The sequence below is a fragment of the Mytilus trossulus genome, chromosome 4 (assembly GCF_036588685.1).
Source record: "Mytilus trossulus isolate FHL-02 chromosome 4, PNRI_Mtr1.1.1.hap1, whole genome shotgun sequence".
Classification (NCBI taxonomy): domain Eukaryota; kingdom Metazoa; phylum Mollusca; class Bivalvia; order Mytilida; family Mytilidae; genus Mytilus; species Mytilus trossulus.
Window position 1 is genome coordinate 48,149,548 of NC_086376.1, and position 21,323 is coordinate 48,170,870.

Genomic DNA, 21,323 nt, shown 5'->3' on the forward strand with positions numbered 1-21,323 from the left:
TTGTGATACCATAAGGCATATTTTGTTGAGAGTGAACAAAAAGGTAAAACACGCTACACAGAGGAACAAGTGATCTGTATGCTGGAGTTTCTTATTGACAACATATTTATTGAATTTGGAGGTAGACTTTTTCAACAAATTGTCGCATTTTTATGGTAGCGAACTGTGTACATCTCCTTGCCGACCTCTTCCTATTTTCATATGAATCGGAGTTCCTTCAGACACTAGTCAAAAACAAGAAGATTAATAAAGCCATGTCATTTAATTTTTCATTCAGATATATAGATGATTAACTAGAAATTAAAGAAACAACAGACACGGCTTCCTCCTCTTCACTTAAAGACTTATACCTCGAATTTGACATTCACGGTCATCTCAGTACCAGAATCAATGACAAACGAGGCGATTTTTATTTTGAAATTATCTATTTCCCCTTAGTAGCAATAAAACAACTCCACATGCATATGGGATAGACATTTCCTAACTTGTTCGGTATTCAAGAGCTTGCAGCTCCTATTCAAACATCTGTAAAACGTACGTCACCAGTGTCTGAGCAGAAAGTTGATGAACCAGGGGTATGTCAAAGAACGTCTCGTCAAGTTCTTTGGAAAGTATTGATATAAAAAAGAAGATGTGGTATGACTGCCAATGAGACAACTATCCACAAAAAAACAAAATGACACAAACATTAACAATTATAGGTCACCGTACGCTACAACAATGAGCAAAGCCCATACCGCATATAGTCAGCTATAAAAGGCCCCGATAAGACAATGTAAAACAATTCAAACGAGAAAACTAACGGCCTTATTTATGTAAAAGAAATGAACGAAAAACAAATATGTAACACATAAACAAACGACGACCACTGAGTTACAGGCTCCTGACTTGGGACAGGCACATACATAAAAATATTCTTCACAAAGCACACAATTATCAGCAATCGCCTTAAAAACTTTATTAACCAAACCTAAATAGACTTATTAAGAAGGGATATATATATACTAGTATATTTTGGCTTAAACATTTATTAACCTATAGGGTCTTTGCATTGAAAATAATCACATCTATTCTACAACCAGTTGTTGGCATGACACGGGTTATATTCTCATATTTTATGATGGTAAGATACTAAACCCCTAACGGTGGGATTGTGGCTGATATTTATATGATGAAGACATAATCTTTCAATCAGTTTAATTGAGGCAGGAGCTGGCATGTCAGTTACTGCTGGTAGTCCTTTGTTAATTTATGTGCCATTGTCATTTTGCTCAGTTTCTTTTGTTAACTACTCTGACATTAGATTCGGACTTCTTTTAAACTGAGTTTGATGCGTATTGCTGTGTGTTTGTTTTTTTGCATTGGCTAGAGGTATAAGGTGAGGGTTGAGATCTCACAAACCATGTTTAACCCCACCGCATTTTTTGCGCCTGTCCAAGTCATGAGCATTTGGCTTGTGTTAGTCTTGTATGAATTGTTTTATTATAATACATTTATATATTACGGAGTATAGTTTAACGTCCATTATCACTAAACTAGTAAGAAGCACGCCTCTGAGTGCGGGTTTATTTCGCTGTGTTGAAGACCCATTGGGACCCTTCTTTTTGTCTCTTTGACACATTTCCCAATTCCGTTCTCAATATTACTTACTGGCTGCTAAAAGAGAATTATAAATTATTTGTTCAATAAATAATGGAACTGAACTAGTGAAATTAATAATTTCACTAGTTCAGTTCCATTATTTATTGAACAAATAAAATCATATATTCCACCATTTTCTATGTAAGAAAATGCCTGTACCAAGAGTTGTTAACTATATTTCGTTTGATCTTTTGATTTTGCCATTTGATAAGGGACTTTCCTTTTAGAATTTTCCTCGGAGTTAAGTATTTTTCTGATTTTACTTTTTTTATCTCGTAGCTAGCGCCTCTTTATAGCTCTAAAAACAGGGTTGAATTAATAACATTTTAGATGAAGTTTATCTAAAGAATCGATTAGTTTACCAAGGTCGCTTTTAAGTTTCCGGGCTCGATACACAGAATCTCCTTAAAAATAAGAATCTGCTTTCCCGTTTGAAATAAGTTTTCTAAAGGTAGAGCCCAACTTACAAACCAAAACTTTGTGTCTTTGGAAGAACTTAGTACATGGTTCTGCTTACTTCAAGTAATTTGCGGTAACGAACTGCCTGAATTAATGAAGTTCGTTTAAAGATTATTATTGACACATAGAATATATTATATCTTTATTCTATTTATAAGTATATGTATATTTTTATTCTGATAAACCTTTGTCAATACAATAGTATACCGAAGTTTCAATGTTGTTCAAAGTTGCATATTGTTTTCCTGTTTACAAAACTTTGAATTTTCGAAAAACTAAGGATTTTCTTATCCCAGGCATAGATTACCTTAGGCGTATTTGGCACAACTTTTTGGAATTTTGGATCCTCAAATGCTCTTCAATTTTATACATGTTTGGTTTTATAAATATTTTGATTTGAGCGTCACTGATGAGCCTTATGTAGACGAAACGCGCGTCTGCCGTACTAATTTAAATCCTGGTACCTTTGATAACTAGTACCTCTTCATTAATTTCCGTTGAAATCCTACATATTATAAATACATGCAGTTGGCAAAAGATGTAAAAATGGCAGTCATTTTGATCGTGTCAAAAACGATGAATTACTAGTTGCTTAAATGGATATTATAACAAGGCGTGTGTGCCTTCAAAGCTTTTTATTAGATATGGTCTGTAGTAAGAAGTCCATCCATTCATGAATGTGTCAAACAACAATAAAGTAATTAGTATAAAATAATTTTATTTGCAAACCACAAATCTATACAGCTAACGTTCTGTATAATAGGAATGTACACATTGTATGAATATAACGCTACTAAACGGTGACTAGTGATATTAGAGGCAAGCTTTAAAATAGAAAAAAAGATCAAATTCTTTATTTCAAATGTCTTGATAATGATAAGTTACATAATAATGTCACCATGATTTTACTCATCTTTAAAGCAAATGTTATACAAAGTTAAGCTAGTATATAAATATTACAGTTGTAACTCAGATGTCATTGCACATATGATTGGTCAGACCATAAGCTCACTAAAAGCTATTGGAAAATACCAAAAATGATGTAATGCTATTATTTGATGTTGATTATAATTGTACAAGCAATAGAACTTCAGTTTTGATAATATTGTCGTACGCTATGAGCGAGTGGCTAAAATCATTGGCCTTTTATAAATAACTTTAGTCTGAGTTTATGAAAATAAACGGGAGCTCCGTCTAATTATTTGAAAAAGGTAAGTGATAATGCATGTCGATGGTCCACCCATGGAAAATGTCGTTTTTTCCTAAGCCCTTAACTTTTATTCTAGTGTTAAAGATAAATAAGAAACCATATCATAACATATGATCAATATACCAGTTGAACTATGCCAATTTATATAATAAAAAAAACTATTGCAAAACAGGTTGTGTTGTGAAACCTAGGTTAATTTCGCGAAAGGGCTTACTTTGAATTATAAACTTTTTAGAACATGTTCAATCAAACTGAAGATGCCATACATAAGCAACACATTACAAGTAAATGAAATCTTTCAGAACGAAACGAGTCATTGTCTATTCATTTCATATATCATAGCCACAGAAAATGCAAACTACGTGAATATCTCTACATTCAACAATACTTAATAAAAACCAGATATCGAACAGAAAAATACTAAACGTGAACAACATATTTGGCATCCTATGGATATTTACATTTAAAAATTACAAAAAAAAACCATTCACAAACATTTACAACTTGCATTGGATTTCAATACTGATAATAACAACCTGCATGTCTGCGAACATTATTGAAATCACATTATGAATTCCAGAAAGAAAGGAAAAGAAAATGTAAACCTACAGATTTTGGAGCATAAATCTTACAATAATACAAGATTATGAATCATAGTTGTCTCGTTGACAATCAGATCACATCTCGTTAGTTTTACATACATATATGACCTATAATGGTTTACTTTTTTTAAAAATGTTTTATGGATTGAGAGTTGTCTCATTGGCACTCACATCACATCTTCCTATATCTATATAGTGTTATTTTGGTTGTTACGCGAATATTAGATACGATTAGCTTACGAAATATCATTACAGTATTCTAAAAGTGATACTCACTTACATGCTAAAAGTAAAAGAATCACACGGTTACAAATACATGTAGTATGTTTCCCTCCTTCCTCATATTTTGTTTAAATTTAAGTTATCTGGTTTTGCTACGCAATTTTTTTGTGCTCTCTCTCTCTCTCTCTCTCTCTCTCTCTCTCTCTCTCTCTCTCTCTCTCTCTCTCTCTCTCTCTCTCTCTCAGTACCCTAAGATAGAATACAAAGAGACTGCTATTTATACTTAAACTATTATAAATGTACATACATTACATAAAAATATAATAAATTAATCGACTAAAAAAACTACAGGATTTGCTCTTGTGTAAACATTTTGTACATAAAATAATTGTTTGTCCTTGTAAACTGGAACACTCGTCATAATTCTTTTACAGTCACCTTTAGCTACACATATATAGCGTCAACAACTTGAGAGATCAGGAAATAGTAAAAAGGTACAGCTTACATCTCAACTACAATCCCCTTCCCTTTCATGAATGTGACGTACCGAATTAGGCTATTTGTCGGAATTGTTTTCTCATAAACAACACGACGGGTGCCACATGTGGAGCAGGATCTGCTTACCCTTCCAGAGCAACTGAGATCACCCCTAGTTTTTGATGGGGTTCGTGTTGTTTATTTTTTAGTTTTCTACGTTGTGTCATGTGTACTATTGCTTGTCCTTTTCATTTTTAGCCATGGCGTTGTCAGTTAATTTTTTATTAATGAGTTTGACTGTCCCTCTGGTATCTTTCGTCCCTCTTTTGTACAAAATGAGAGGTGACAAAAACAAAAAGTATAGTTGTATTCCAATTTTTGAAATTAAGGAAAGAGGCTACTTTTAAAAATCAAATTAATGGGAATAGAAAAGAGCAGAGTTGATATATATAGTTACATTTACTGTACAATTTTTACGAAATATTTCACAGAAAAAAAAGAAAATGAACATATAAACTAATAATTATTTAAAAGAAAGAAAGAGATATACAAAATAACTAGACATAAGAATGATAACTCAATCTCACATCATAATACAGCTTTGAAACATACTCTGTTTATACTTTTTAGCGTCCGTTAACACATATAATAGGACGCCAGTGAAATTTCACAATCTTTTATGTTGCGTCTTCAAATATACACGACGATTGTCTATATGAATTACAAATTCATTAATTTTCTAAAAAAAAAAATCATATTTCACCCATAAATCCTACAAATGATACCAGTTCCCCTTACTTGCTATAAGTGACATGTGTACAAATAAATATTAACTGGAATAAACACAAACAAATGTTTAGATTGTTTTGTTTGCGTTAGTTTGGGAAATAGTTTCAAGGAAACTAATTTCACTTAAGCATCTCATATTGTTTCTGTTCAATTTTTCTTTTGCCAAATTTTTCTGAACACCGAACACATATATTTGTATGTAGGTATTCAATTAATTATAATTCACTTTTGAGGCTTCCATTTTGATATTATGCGCAAAGAAAGTCACCAGTTCGTCAGCTTACTATGAATACAAGTAATAGTGTAAAAGAAACAAAAATCAAAGACAAAGAATTCCTGCATGACGAGTTATTTCCCTTCTGTGGCATTTTTCCTATTCTGTTGCCTGAAAATAGAGAGAAGAACATAGCAATACATTTCTTTGTTTTTGAATATTCTTTGCAAAAAAAATCTCCCTTTTCATAGGACATATATGCAAAAAAGGAAACCAGCTGTAAGCAAAGGATAATATACTTTAAAATAACTTATATTTTTTTTGGACGATTAACAAATACTTAGTTTTAATAATATAAAATTCTCATGGATCTATACAATAGTTGACCAGATAGCACCTATATAAGCAGTGTAGATGAGTTTATCCCCGAATTTTAGTTTGGGTCGTGTTGTTCAATGTTTTGTTTTCAAGTGTTTTCTAGTCTGTTGTTGTTTTTCTTCGTATATTTTCTGTTTGATCATGTGTTTTCTATTTCTTTTCTTCGACTGCTCGTTTTTTTATCATCACCTTGGTATGTTTTATTCTAAGAATTAAATGATTTCTGCTAATGCGACCCGATGAGACAGCACTCAACAATTTTCCACTGTATGCCAAGCTATAAAATGTTTCGAGTCTAGAAAAGACGTTGATGTATTTAAAAGAGAATATAAAAAAATGCTTGTTTGAAAGACGAACAATGCATAAAGTAATCTAGTTTTGTAATGTAGATTTCTAGTAGGTTTTGTTTTAGTTCAGCGGCCTTGGAATTCAATACATTTGCATGTATATCAAACGCAAATCATTCAAAGCAGAGATAAATGTATGTATATATAATTGATTATGTGCTTTCCCTACAGAATAAAAGTTAGTCAGTCACATGCAAAATTTTATATGATATAAAAAATATGATGTGGTATGATTGCCAATAAGACAACTCTCCACAAGAGACGAATGCAGAAACTAAAAACCATAGGTCACCGTAAGTTCTTCAACCATGCGCAAAGCCCATAACGCATAGTCCCATAAAAGCCCCGAATGGCCTAATTTATGTACAAAAAATGAACGAAAACCAAACATAAGTAGATTTGTCCTGATAAATGTTTAAATAGAAAAAAATTAACAGTGCTATGTATATAACATTAGAGTATACTGTGTATGTCCTTGTACTAATTATAAGTTTCATAACGAGTAAGAATTTGATATCGCTTGATATTAAGCGATATCAAATTCTCAAAAGTTGTTAAACCCATTTCTCTTGTGGTCAACACTTTCATTGCTTTGAATTAAAAATTTTCAGGAGAAAAGTGGGTGTTTTTTTTAGTGTTTCTGATGTGTTTCCCTCAGTTTAGTTAGTAACCCGAATTTGTTTTTTCTCTATCGATTTATGAATTTCGAACAGCGGTATACAACTGTTGCCTTTGTATATTATTTAAGGAATGATTGAATATGTTCTTTCAATGAAGAAATAACATCAAACATGTGGTGCACACTGTATAACCCGCACAGTGGGTTATTTCTTAGTGTGCACAACATTTTTTATGTTATTTCGAATAGACTGAAAACATATTACAGTAATTCTTTAAAATTTAAGTCGAAATTGCCTTATAAACCAGAGTAAATCATGAAAAAAACGTTGATGTCTCAGTCACATGACATTCTCATGTCTATGAGCTGATAGACATAACACTGTCAGCCAATCAGATGACGCCTTACATCCAAAATTAGATTATTATGTACATCGTCTTTACCTCCAAAGTTATCAATGACCTAATTTAACTAAGTTATCAATGACTAAGTTATCAATGACCTAACTTAACTAAGTTATCAATGACCTAACTTAATTAAGTTAAGCTGATAGACATAACACTGTCAGCCAATCAGATGACGCGTTACATCCAAAATTAGATTATTAAGAAATCACATGTTTTCGTTTCCACGGAAGAAATGTACATCGTCCTTACCTAAAAGTTATCAATGACCTAACGAGTAGCCAATGCAAATTTCGTAATATCGTCTCTTATCGGTCGTTCCACTGTCTATATCCTTATATTCAGCTCTTAATATTATTCTATATCACGGCTATGTGACGTCAAATACGTTGACCCGGCCTGAAGAACTTTGACCTGGACATATTAGCGACGTCATAATGGTTGAACCGACGTTGAGGTTTTCAAGCCATCTTCCGGTTTCTGTTGAAACTGGGGGGAAAAACTTCCAAAAGACACAAATACAGCCCGATAAATCGATTATCAGGTTATCTGCATAATGAAATTGTAAATAAAGGCAACAGTAGTATACCGCTGTTCAAAACTCATAAATCCATGGACAAAAAACAAAATCGGGGTACCAAACTAAAACCGAGGGAAACGCATTAAATATAAGAGGAGAGCAACGACACAACACCGAAAAATATCAGCTGCTCAACACAATATGAGATTTGAATACATCCTGCTTTGTATTATCTAACTAACAAGGTAATAATTTTCAAACTTCAAATTAAATTTTAGCTGTTTAGATATGTTTCATCGCCATACACGAAAGACATGGGATGAAGGTTTGTTTGAATTATTTCAAGAAGACAATAATCTGCAACATGACCAACCATCGAACATTCCGTTATGTATATGTATGTATGTATAATCGTTTTAGTGCCTTTATGGTTTTTTTTTACCTTTGACTTGCAGAAAAAAAATCACTTATGATGATTTTGAAATTTGCAAAAGAATATTAAAATAAGACATTCCAAGAAAAATAAAGTGTTATACAAAGTCCTTGCAACATGCCTCAGAGATAATGTTTTCATGAAGTTTCGTGCCATAAAGTTAAATGATATTAATTTTACAGATAGAATTTTTTTCATGCATTCTAAAATGCAGTTTTAGGGGCATACCCCTTTTGGACGTACAAATAACTACAAGATTGCCGGTGCATGTTATTCCTCCATTTTGTTGGGATTCTGTTTGGAGATTATTACCATTAATGTGTGTGTCCACATGCCCAAGTTTATCCTGTGGTTCTGGTAACCATATCGTTTTTGGGGGTGTTGATATCTTCAATGGTTGCCTGATTGTCGTTGTTGTTGGAGTACTAGGTTTTCTGGAATCTGTATTTTAAAATAGAAATCACGAAACTTTGAAGAACCATCGATTTACAGAATTCAATTGACTTGGACTTCTTTCCAAAGAAAGACAAAAGAATAACAAATTGTGTAAAAAAAGAAATGTTTTGGGGAAGAAAAACAAAAAATATTTTGAAAAAGAAAATCGACCAATTTTGTTTCATTCGAATAATTCAGTTATGGGAAAGTATTTGTTTTTGTACAAAATAGAACTAAAGTATATGTTATCATTATTCCGTAAAGCTAACATAATTAGACAAAACAAACCCGTCGTATTTTTCTCGTGTTTTCACAGCCATATATTTGCATGATTCGTGCAACATACATCATTACATATAAGACTGATACCATTTTTGTACGAAAAAGTTAAATATATTTGATATTTTGAATCTCCTATAAGCGAAGTTTTTAAAGATAATAATAATCTTACTCAATATGATTATCATTTGAAACTTAAGGCCAAAATGTCCGATGCATAATAATAAGTAAAAGTATAAATTACGAGTTAAGATCCAAAAATTAAATCATTTAAGATATATCTTGCGTCACTAAGTAGATGCAGTCGGGTGTCAAATAACAAAAAGTCCATACAAATTATAATTAGAACAAATTAGTTATACATGTGTATGTTGCGACTATGTTATCCTATTGAAAGTTGCAGATGTTTACTTGATTTAAGGTACGACCACTAATGCTATCTTCAAGTTGCACCAATTATAACTACTTCATTGAAATCTTTGATACATCACTTTATAGTAAATAAAGGAAATATTTGAAGCTGACAAATATTTAGAAAATTCGAAGTTTTATTGAACTCAGTGGATTTGTTTGTACGAGCTACCAGCGCTATATTATTGATACAACGTGTTATCTTCCAACCGTTGTTCATTGCAAGCTTTAATTGCCAAAATGACACGGAAAATTAACAACTATAAGTCTTAGTATGACCTTCAACAATGAGCAAAGCCCATACCGTATAGTCAGTTATAAAAGGCCCCGAAATGAAAACTGTAAAACAGTTCAAACGAGATGGTATCGAGATGTTTGACTTTAATTCCAAAATTCGCTCAGGAGGATTGAACATGATACAAGGAGCACGGTGATCTATTGTCCACGACTTATAAATGCTTAGAATACCATAAGTAACGTTTATTTGTGTTCTTCTAGCGTTATGATTGCATGATGTACGACAGATGCTATATACACACATTATGGTTTCTTCTGTTCTTTGAAAATATTTAAAAAAATCAATATTCGTTAACAAGAAAACGTAATCCTAATGATAAAACGAATGCTGAATGATAAATAATCCTGCATTTTTTTATTACATTAACAACTCTAAAATACTTACTAGAAAATATAAGACATCGAAAGTTCGTATGTATATTTACGACTTTACAAATGAAGAAGATGTTTGAAGCAGATTTAAGAGAGACAACCTCAGTCCTTTTTACTGAGGTTACTTTTAACTGGATATACCGACTTCATGTAAGTTCATGTTCTTACCATGTAAAATCATAATTTCTTCATCTGTGCCAAGCTTATTTTGGGCTACACAAGTATAATTTCCGTAATCTGCATATGTTATATCCATAACACGCAGGCTAAGCGTCATTCTGTGGTTTCCATCGTTATATATTTCTATTCGATGTTTCGTGGTCGTTTTCAAATCCTTCCCTTTAAATCGCCATACATTGTAGTTATTTGGAAAAGCTGTTATTTGACACTCTAAAATGGTCTCCCTTCCAGGAAATTGTCCCATTCTTCGGTTTTGAAGTTCTATTTCTGGAGGAACTGCAATAAAAAAATATCAAACGAATCCGTATATTAAAGTACAGACACGGTAATATTAACTGTTAAATTAACCGTTTACTTTTATCTTACAAGTATACATTTTTAGGGTGGAATTTGCTTGAAATATTAAATAAAATGCATGCCATTTACTAAAAATTGCATTCTGAAACACTTTCAGTACCATGACAAAACACATTTAGTACAAGAAGATACTGTACGCTCCCAGAATTGAGAGATAATGACGTATCTATCGACTTGCTTATTACATTATTTTTTTAGAATGATGATACTTCTCTAATGCGAAGCTGCTCACCTATTTTCCTACCTTTATTTATGCAGTAACAACTATGTAAATATATATATATATCATTAATGCGTCTGATGGACAGTTCTCATTGTAAATAGTTATACCCAATACAACAACGTCAAATATACTAAAATTTATTTAAGCTTTGAAAGTTATCATTCTATGATAGAATGTATACCGATGATCGATGTTAATTCACAAGATATTACAAGAAAAATACAAGTATAACGTAACTTCATTAGACATATATGATCAATTTGCCTATAAAAAGTAAAATAACTATAGCTAAAGTAACGAAAATAATAAAAGGTAAATATGGGTCATATAAACCCATCATAGATAACAGAACTAAATTTTGTATATACGACAGGCGCGCGTTTCGTCTGCAAAAGACTCATCAGTGACGCTCGAATCCTAAAAAGTTCAAAAGGCCAAATAAAATCCGAAGTTGAAGAGCATCAAGACAGACCTTATATCTTCTATTGAACACAACAAATGAAATATTTACAGGACGAGCATCTTTTTGTGATGCAAATGAAAACTTCCTACCAAATATCAAAAAAGTATTATTAAACAGATGAAATGACTATAAAAAAAGTAGTCTTGTCAAACTAGGTAAACATACATGACCAAATTTTATTAATGAACATTGTAGTTTAAGAGAGCTTTAACACCACTCCAAACACGCCAATATTTTGTAAGTCCCTAGAAAGATCAAATTGCAGTTTATTACACGCTCTGTCTCATAATGCAACAAATCGTTAGTATGGCTTAAGTATACATTGTATTGAAGTCGTAATCGAAGGCTTTTACCTAATAAGATTACGTTCCTCGAGTATATTAGAAGAAAATGTGTTTTCGTCTTAGGAGATGTAAATTTTATTCTTTACGAAATTAATCACAAGTGTGATGTATTATTTGGCAAAATATCTATCTTTCACTTGGAAAGATAAGACTCTAAAAAGTGTTATTCTGATCCGACACTGAACTCATTTGGGCCTTAAGATGTGTCGAACTTGATTATCTCTTGTGTGAATTATCATATCAGAAAGGGAAAATCCAATATTGCTTATGCTGTTCAAATCAGCCAGAATAGTCCTAAATTTAATTATAAATAGATTAAAAAGAGAAATTACAAGCAACTGGATGTCTGCTAAATTGTCTCATTACAGAAAAGGGCAAGAAAATTACATTCTGGTCAAAAGAACATACGGTTAGTGATTATCCTACAAAAAAAGTCTAAGTATCATCAGAATAAAGTAAAAAAAAACATTGTCTAGTTCATATATACATCTATAATCAATGGTGTTGTCACTTGCACTGCAGTTCTCTGAAATACATATACGAAACCATTTTGATACCTGCTATATTCCTCTGTTAAATTTTGTAATGAGTTTTAATTGAATTTGCATCGTTACATTCAATTTTAAAATTATGCAACAAAAGTAGGCAAAAACTCATAACCACTTTAGGATGAACAATGTTCTTTGTCAATTCAATTTTAAAAGAAAATCACTATGTTATCTAAGGTTTTAAAATAAAAATGAAAAGAGTTTTTTAAGTATCTGGTTTTTTTACTCGTGATTCTTTATTGCCCATTTGAACCTTTTATTTTTTCTTTAAACGATATTTACGAATTCGAACATTTCTACATAACCATATGTCTGTACCTAGGCTGGAATAGTACAGTTGTTTTCCATTCGTTTGATGTGTTTGATGTTTAATTTATGCATTTTGTTTTGGAACTTTCCGTTTTCAACTTTCCATAGAGTTCTGTATTTATGGGTTTTTACTTTTCAGTTTGTTGTAGTGTGAACATTTGTTTTACTGAAAACAATAAATGGTGTATTTTTATATCACAAATTAGCCTGAAGTTTTAATGAATTGACACAATTATTATAATAGTACTATTCCAGGAATACAGCCAATCGCTATTCCACACCGTTTTTTTGTGTACTATTGTTAAAACAATCAAAGCAATAGGTTTATTCTACCAAAACGTAAACTTTATTGCCAAAAGTATTCCAACAGTTTTGTTTTTTAATCCTTACTATTGTCTATTTTTGTTTGTTAGTGATGTTTAATCGCGATATTTATATAAAAAGACCTGTTCATATAGATCACCGAATATCTTAAAACTGACTTATTTTAATGCGAAAATTTATGTCTATTTTTTTTAATTCACATATGTTTATCACAAAAATACGTTCTCAAACCTGATTTTGTTTGACTTTAAACATAGATAAAACAGTGCTATACCAAATCTCATTGAACATTTATATATAGAAATATTATCTCATTGAACATTTATATAAACAAAAAAATGCATATAAATTTTTTGGGAATTGACAGTAAAAATGAATTTGTTCGAATAATATCAAGAAAGAGTCATTGCGACTTCCTACTTGTAAAATTAACAACACAGTCATACTTTACTATCTTTTGTTAAACACTTAGTTTGTTGCGTGAATATTTCTAGTTATCTGACTGATAAATAGTTATCAAAGGTACCAGGATTATAATTTAGTACACCAGACGCGCGTTTCGTCTACATAAGACTCATCAGTGACGCTCATATCAAAATATTTATAAAGACAAATAAGTACAAAGTTGAATAGCATTGAGGATCCAAATTTCCAAAAATATATAAACTTACACTCAACTTCCACTTTAATGTCTTTGTTGACCGCTGGTGGTACATCGTTGAATGCCACACATTCGTAGATGCCATCACAGTAACGAGAAATATTGTGAATGATCAAATATTCTCCGTTCATACCGACTCCTGATTAAAAGTAAAAAAGAAGCATTGAAAGAAATATGATTAAATGGAAATCAGTATTTACTACTTATTCAAAATAAGGATATGCACATGAAAAAAGAGAGTGTGTTAAACCTCAATTGAGAAAAAAATAACTTGCTTTGCATTCAATAGGAACTAATATAGGCTTTAGTTTGGATTTTGGAAAACAATTTATATTCATACTTAAGCGTTAAATGTTAACATTCCGTTAATGACGTACAAGTAGCTATCGTTATATGGTCAAAAGAATGAAAGGAAAGGAGGAGGATTTTGTTAGTAAGTGTGTATGTATAGAGGGATAGGTATTGAATTGTTGTGATTATATTAGGAACTCATATTGATATATCAATACTACAGAAGATTTTCTGTGACTATTGGAAATTTATCTACGATTGTTGTTGTGAGAAAATACACAATGAAAGCGTGATGATAAAATGTGTTCAATGTAGAAATACCGGATACAAGGAATTGATATTACATATTACGTGTAATAATATTAATATCCAAACTATCAAAACAAAGGCTTCATAAAAGATTTATTTATTTCATCCAATGACTCCTGACCATATCTAAACGTTTCTTCAACGCACAATTTATGAAGCCTTTACTTATCGGATAATTTTAACCAGCTAATTATAGCTTACAAAAAATAAATCTTATATAAGCCAACTGGTTTTGTGCTATAAATAATTCAAAAATTCCCGTTGAAATAAAACTTTTTGGAAAATAATTTAAGACATATGACAGATAAAGGAACATAGATTTAATTCCGTCAAAATAAAGCAAAACATTGAAAAATCTTATAACGAATACAGCACACAGATAAAAATTAACAACGGCATTTTGATTAGCGATGAACACATTTGTATGTTAGATGAAGCGTGTATGAAAGGGAATGACAAGACTTCGAAAGGATATCGTCTAAAGTGTCTATAGGAAATATATAAATATAAACAGATGAAGGTTTATGTTCCTACTCCGGGAATAATATATGGGAATACGTTAAAAGGCGCAGAAAACTAGGGTTCAAGATATTTGTACTTTTGGTTGCTTATACACTGCACACCAAGCAAATGTGGGATTGAAGAAATCACACGATAGTACCATGTTTTAAAATTGTTGTAAAACCAACCACAGGTGAAGTAGGTACTTCGACAGTTGTAACTGTAAACAAATATATATATATACATCATCAAAATATGTTTCACACAAATGTTTACCATGTTATCCTTGTAGAATACATCAGATTATGAACACAAAAATAATAAATTTATGCAATGTATTTCAAATGAAAAATTGCATTAAAAAAATGACAACGAGGAAGTCTATTTTCTTTGGTTCAAGTTGTGATGATCAATTTTAAAAACGTGGTACTTTAAATATATTCAATGAAATATTGGTCCTCTTTTTGATACACACAACCTTTACGTAAAAGTAGTCTGAGATTTTTGTTTTGAAAGTCAAAATATTTTGCCAAACTTTAGTCTATATAGAACTGATCACTCATCGATATGTAATGCTATTTTTTTACAGGTTCTCTTATTATTATATTACTGCAAATAATAGATATAAAAACCCCGAACCCCAGTCGCATTATCTCGCTTCATAATTACATAAAGTACAACAAGTACAATAATGCACGAAAATAAGTCAACTCAAAAATGAATTCTTTTATTAATTAAAGATATCACGATATTTATTGAACATTATTTATAAGTTATATTTAACATTTCGTCATTTTAACAGAGATTAATGTTCATATCTGCAATGTTTCTTTTTTCAATAAAACAGTTCAAGTATTTTACTCCTATACATCCTTACACGATTATGACTGGTAGAACATAGTTACACTCAATCATGTAAATACAGAAACATTCAGTGGTTCAAACTAAACAAAGTGAAACCATCACTTGAAACACTGTAAAGTGCAAGTGTTTTGAAAATAAAGAACGACGACATTAAATGTAAACTAAAATACGATGCTTTCATTTTTCTCAACTATTGCATTTTCTCTTTAAAACATGGTAAATCTTAGTTGTTTGAATAATTTTGAAACATAGCTATACATGAATGTGAATATATATATATATTAATATATTAACAGCGCAATCAAATGTTACTGGCGTTTAGAAACGGGCAAAACCATGCACGTACACGATTCTGCATATATATGAATAAACAAAAGCAGAAACAAAAAAGCATTTTACAAGCAGCAAACATATTTTAAATACAAAAATACATTTTTTTTACTAGACTACAATATATAAGACTATTATTATATTTAGTTAGGGTTAATGTACATTTAGGCTAAGTGTCATTCAATAGACAGCAGATTTTCTGTTACCTATTTTCAGTAAAATTTATGTATCATAGATGTTGCCAATAACATGCAATGCTGTATGTAGCTTCATTAAAAAAATCTAACATTTTGATAATAGCTTTGCGATGGTCGTGAAATGATTTTGAGCCAGGTCAAATTAAAAACTTGAAGAAAATTAGTATCGCTGCTTATATACTAGGCAAAACAAATAGAGGAACAAGATAAAAGAATGGTAGACTCGAAGTCAGATTAATGTTACCGATCAATCTCTCTGCAAACTGTTAACCTGTTAATGTTGCTAGTAAAAAAAAGCGGATTGGGGAAGCAGAATATGTTGACATTATCGACACTATGTCATCATAAATATTCAGGTAATAATCAAAGATAAACATTAGGCAACTATCAGTCTCAAACCATAGCGAAAGATATTGACCTTTCAAATTCAATTCTATCTTTAAAACAACTCAGCGAGTTCAGCAAGGAAGTGCCATTTCCAAAAGTAAGCATTATTCATTATAATTTCACAATGGAACAGAAGACTGAGTGGTCACGTTAACATACGTGTCCTCCTTTCTATATATCTTCATACTGAATAATTATCTTTTGTTTTCAAATTGGAAAAATGTAAATTATCATCTTCAATTTAGTTAGTTATGATATGTTATTAGTTTTGAATATAAAATTAGTAAAACAATAGCGTCTAACAAATGAAATTTTATATCATTATTTTTTTAACCACGACACAGAAACAAGCCTAGCTATGTGGCTATGCGCAAATAAATAAAAAATAACGTGAATTTATACCTGTTTTGTGAAACGTGTATGTGCATGATGGCCAATAGTTGTAATATGTATGCTTCGACTGTTCCAACTCTAAAAGTTTAAACATAGAACGAACGAGTCAATGAATGAAAAACAAAGGAGCCAAATTGAATAAGTTAACAATTATTAGAGATACTTTCTGAGTAGTTCATTCATCTATAGCTTTATACAAAATATGTATGCGTGGTGTATTATAAAGATAGAATAAGGTTAATATATTAATATTACTGTCAAATACTAATAGTAGGTCTGAAAGGATAAAAGTCTTAATAAGTTGGGCTTGCTATTTACTTGTCTCAATAATTTTGGAAGGATACCAAAGAGACATTCGAAGTCGATTATCAAGTGACAACGCCATGGTTCCAAAAAAAAAAAAAAAAATCATCAGACACACAACGATACACAATATACAACATGGACAACTGAAGACTAAACAAATGAAACCCATAAAAAACTGGGAGTGAACGTAGGTGGTCCGGCAGGGTAAGCATATCCATCTTTACATATGGCACCTGTCAAGGTGCTCATACAAGTATAAACCAGGTTATAAAACTAATTCGGTAAGTCGAGAAAATTGGAGGGGATTGAAGTGACGACAATTGAAGCATATCCATCGTTATCTTCAAAACAGATATCCATTATGGTCATCTAACTCGTGATGACGTCCTTAAAATTTACGAAGGGATGATTCAACTTCACCGAACGGAACTCTTGATCAAGTTAATAGCTACCGTGTGAGTTGCAGTCATCTATAAAGAAATTCATGATTAGATAAACAAGCCTATGTATATCGTTTCAATTGGGAGATATATATAATACGTAAGCAGATGCTGCTTTACTGTTGCAACATTGAAATGGACAGTTCATAATTCGGAAAATTAAATCATCTCTTTTTTGTAAAGTTTTGATTGTAACCGAACTTCATAGACAATTTCTATATGTAAGTCAAGATATCGAGACAGATTTAACTTGTGGAAATTTCAATCAAGGTTCAAAGTAAGCTTACAAATAAAAAAAAAAAACCAGATAGATGTGTTTAAGCATAAAAAAAAACTAAAGTCAGGCTGAAGAGGCTTGTGGCTTAAAATGCATAACTTCTGTGAAATTTTTAAATTTAGAAAACGACCTCGAAAAGAGTTTAAGCTGAGACCCATAAACTTAAAAAAACTGAAGTTGATGATGTTCTGTTACACTGGAACGATAGGCTTCAGATATAAGTATACGTCATTATCGTTGCTCCTATTAATTCCTAGTAATATCATTAGTTAAAATTGGGGAGACCCTATATATGTATAGTATGGGGTTAGATAGGCTTAATTTATTGTAATAACGGTAGTGGTGTTACATCCATCAATAAAAACAACACAGTGTTGAAGACAAACCTATTTTTTTTCTCCCAGACAACACATGAAGTAATTGTAGATCAACAATTGCAAAAAATACCAAAATAAAACACATTCAAAGCTTCAAATAGACCAATGGAAGTAGGTTTTTTATATTGAAAACTTGATCTCTTTGATATGTCGCTGTTCTAAAAGTCATATGTTACGATAGTATGTTAGGTTAATTCATTAGGCAGTGTGCTAGTGACCTAATGCGATATATATATTGATTCAGTAAACTCCATATAGAATAAGAGATTCGCTCTCTATAAAGGTCAGTAAGTTATATATGGAGTGAGAGGTTCACTCCCTATAAGGGGTTAGTAAATTTCAAATGAGATTAAAGCAAACTCTCTATATATCGTATTTGGTCACCGGAACACTGCAACTAATAGTATGTTGTATTAATCATTGAATTAAACACATGTATACTGAAAGTGTATCTTTTAGTCCTCTCTTAAAATGTAAATATACAGAGAAATGAACAATGAATGAAAATTTATCCTCGATTTACACATGTACCAGATATCTGAAGTTTAAAAAATACAAATACCAATGTCAGGACTGTTTGTGATCTTCGGAAAATTTATTATTATTGAAAAGTTTTATTGACAATTTTCCTTGGAGTTCAGTATTTTGATCATATTTTTTAGTACTTCTTATTATATTTGCATACTTTAAATAGATTTTGTCATACACAGAATTGCAACAATATCCTTAATATCTGAAATAAAAATGAAGCGCACCAAATAAATCAGAACAGACTCTTATCATTTAAAAGAAAGAAAAAAATGGTTCATACCTTATGGTTCATACCTTCTAGCATGTTTAATACCTATAGGTGCATTGCATTTTGGCAACATTTTGTATTTCACTTACAAAAATACAAAAAAAAAAAACTCATCATAGATACCAGGACTAAAATTTTGTATTAAAGCCAGACGCGCGTTTTGTCTACAAAAGATTCATCAGTGACGCTAGAATAAAGTACGAGGTTTTATGAGCATTGAGGACAAAAACTTCCTAAATATTGACAGCTAAATAAAGGCAACAGTAGTATACCGCTTTTCAAAACTCATAAATCCATTGACAAAAAACAAAATCGGGGTAACAAACCAAAACCGAGCGAAACGCATTAAATATAAGAGGAGAACAACGACACAACACCGAAACGCAACACACACAGAAACAGACCAATCATCAGACAAAACACCACGAGAATAACAAATGTAACATGAGGTAATCTATTCTTGAGGTAGGAAAGCCTTAGTATTTCAAGAGTTTAAAGTTTTGTAAACAGTTAATTTATAATTGTGACCTTATCAACGACAAGTTATGTCACCACAGAAGAACCTATGCCAATTTATAGGTTGAATATAACGGCAACGTTTGAATACGGTATCAGTTGTATACAATTATATCCACAAATGAGTTAACAAATGAATTCAAAATTATTTTTCATACAAAACTAAGTCAATTAAAGGTATACACTATATAATGTTCACATGTTCGAGTAGAAAACTAAGCATAACTAGTTCGGAGATATAATTGAGGAAGAAAATACGTCAGTAATTAGTTTAAAGACCTCACATTTATGAAATGCATTGAAAAAAACCCCAATAATATTGTTTATGTTCAAACCATTATGAATACAAGCATAAATTGATGGCTGCATGTTTGCTTATCTATTGGCTGCAATAAATTTCCAGCACTCATTCCATTACCTTTCATTGTATTGATGATAAAAGTGTGTATTTTTTATTCAAAATTACTATGGTATTTCCATGAATGCAAGAGTTGAGACTTAATTAAACATTAATAAAGTGAAGAAAAATGCATCTTACTTTCTTTGGCTTTACTAATGCCATGATCAAGTGGACGTCTATACCAATGGACGGTTGGGGCAGGAATGCCAGAAACGTTACATGTCAAAGTCACAGTGTCCCCTTCTCTGGCAATGATGTCACCGGATGATAAACTTACGTTGATTTTAGGAGGAACTGCAATATAAAACGAAAATTAGGAATGATAGAGGAATCATTAACTAATACAACATGTAGGACTACAATGCTTACCAGCTTTCAGTAATCGCTTTGACTATTGTTTGTACTATTTCTTTTTCATGATTCTTGTTGTAATAATTGGCTTTATAGGTTTGTAAAACAAACAAAAAACTTCAAATGTTTTAGAGTAACATCATCTGTGGTCTTAAAGTTATGAATATATTCATATATCAATATAATAGCGTTAGGCTAAATATCAGACGAAGTATATATAAATCATGGTGTTAGCCTTGTCTAAGCATACACTGGTGGTAAGCGGATGGTCGTAACTTAAAGTTACGACCATCCGAATATGGGAGCAATCTGGGAATACATTTTTATTTCCGATTTTTGATCAGTGAAAGGTTAATTTCAGCCAAACTGCTTGTCTCATACATACTAATCGTCAGAGCGTTGATATTGAAAAAAAAAAATTGATATATAAAAACATTCCAATTTTCGTAAAATAGTCATTCAATTATTCGAGCATGATGGTCGTAACTAAATCAACAAAAATGTTCAGGATGGTCGTAACCTAATTTTGTGATGGTCGTAACTCTTTATGAAATAGGCCCGAATAAGCTTAAGACAAGTTTTAGACGTATATTTTTAATAGGAATATTTTATATGATATATTTGTGAAGTTGATTTCACCAAATGATTAAACTAAAAGGGTGAAGAGAGGCGTACATGTAACGTGCGAAACGGAAGAACATTGGAACGAATTGGGAAGAAAACACAATACTATTAAAATGAAATTACCAGTCACTGTTGCTTAAAATATAATGTATAAAATCAACCAAGGGGCAAATAGTCATAAGCGGGAAAATTCATTATCAATGTAAATTTCTTAAAATTGGAGAATTCATTTAAAACAAGAAACACAGCACCGGCTATGATCATTTTAGTTACGAATAAAGAAAAGGCGTTTTTAACAAATTTGAAATTACATGAAAGAACAGTTTCCTGATATATTTTCTTTAGAATTTGCATCTATTGAAAAGATAAACTTTTAAAACTGATTATACCTACTAAGTGGAATTTAAAATAAAAATCTACAATTTAATTGATACTTCAAGTCG

General features: G+C 31.2%; 1 protein-coding gene across 5 annotated transcripts in view; it reads right to left on the bottom strand.

Annotated features, from left to right (window-relative positions):
- Positions 1 to 2,720: 2,720 nt before the first annotated feature.
- Positions 2,721 to 21,323, bottom strand: part of LOC134715423 (limbic system-associated membrane protein-like) — a 65,212-nt gene continuing 46,609 nt past the window's right edge. For 2 of the 5 annotated variants that reach the window (XM_063577589.1, XM_063577588.1), the window contains exons 5-10: positions 20,044 to 20,199; positions 16,800 to 16,868; positions 13,529 to 13,657; positions 10,278 to 10,565; positions 8,544 to 8,756; positions 2,721 to 5,785 (exon numbers count right to left, since the gene is read on the bottom strand). In XM_063577589.1, the coding sequence (XP_063433659.1) occupies positions 5,676 to 5,785; positions 8,544 to 8,756; positions 10,278 to 10,565; positions 13,529 to 13,657; positions 16,800 to 16,868; positions 20,044 to 20,199 (965 nt within the window). In that variant the 3' untranslated portion in view covers positions 2,721 to 5,675. The remainder of the gene's footprint in view (positions 5,786 to 8,543; positions 8,757 to 10,277; positions 10,566 to 13,528; positions 13,658 to 16,799; positions 16,869 to 20,043; positions 20,200 to 21,323) is intronic. The other 3 variants (XM_063577590.1, XM_063577593.1, XM_063577591.1) reach the window with 3 other exon arrangements.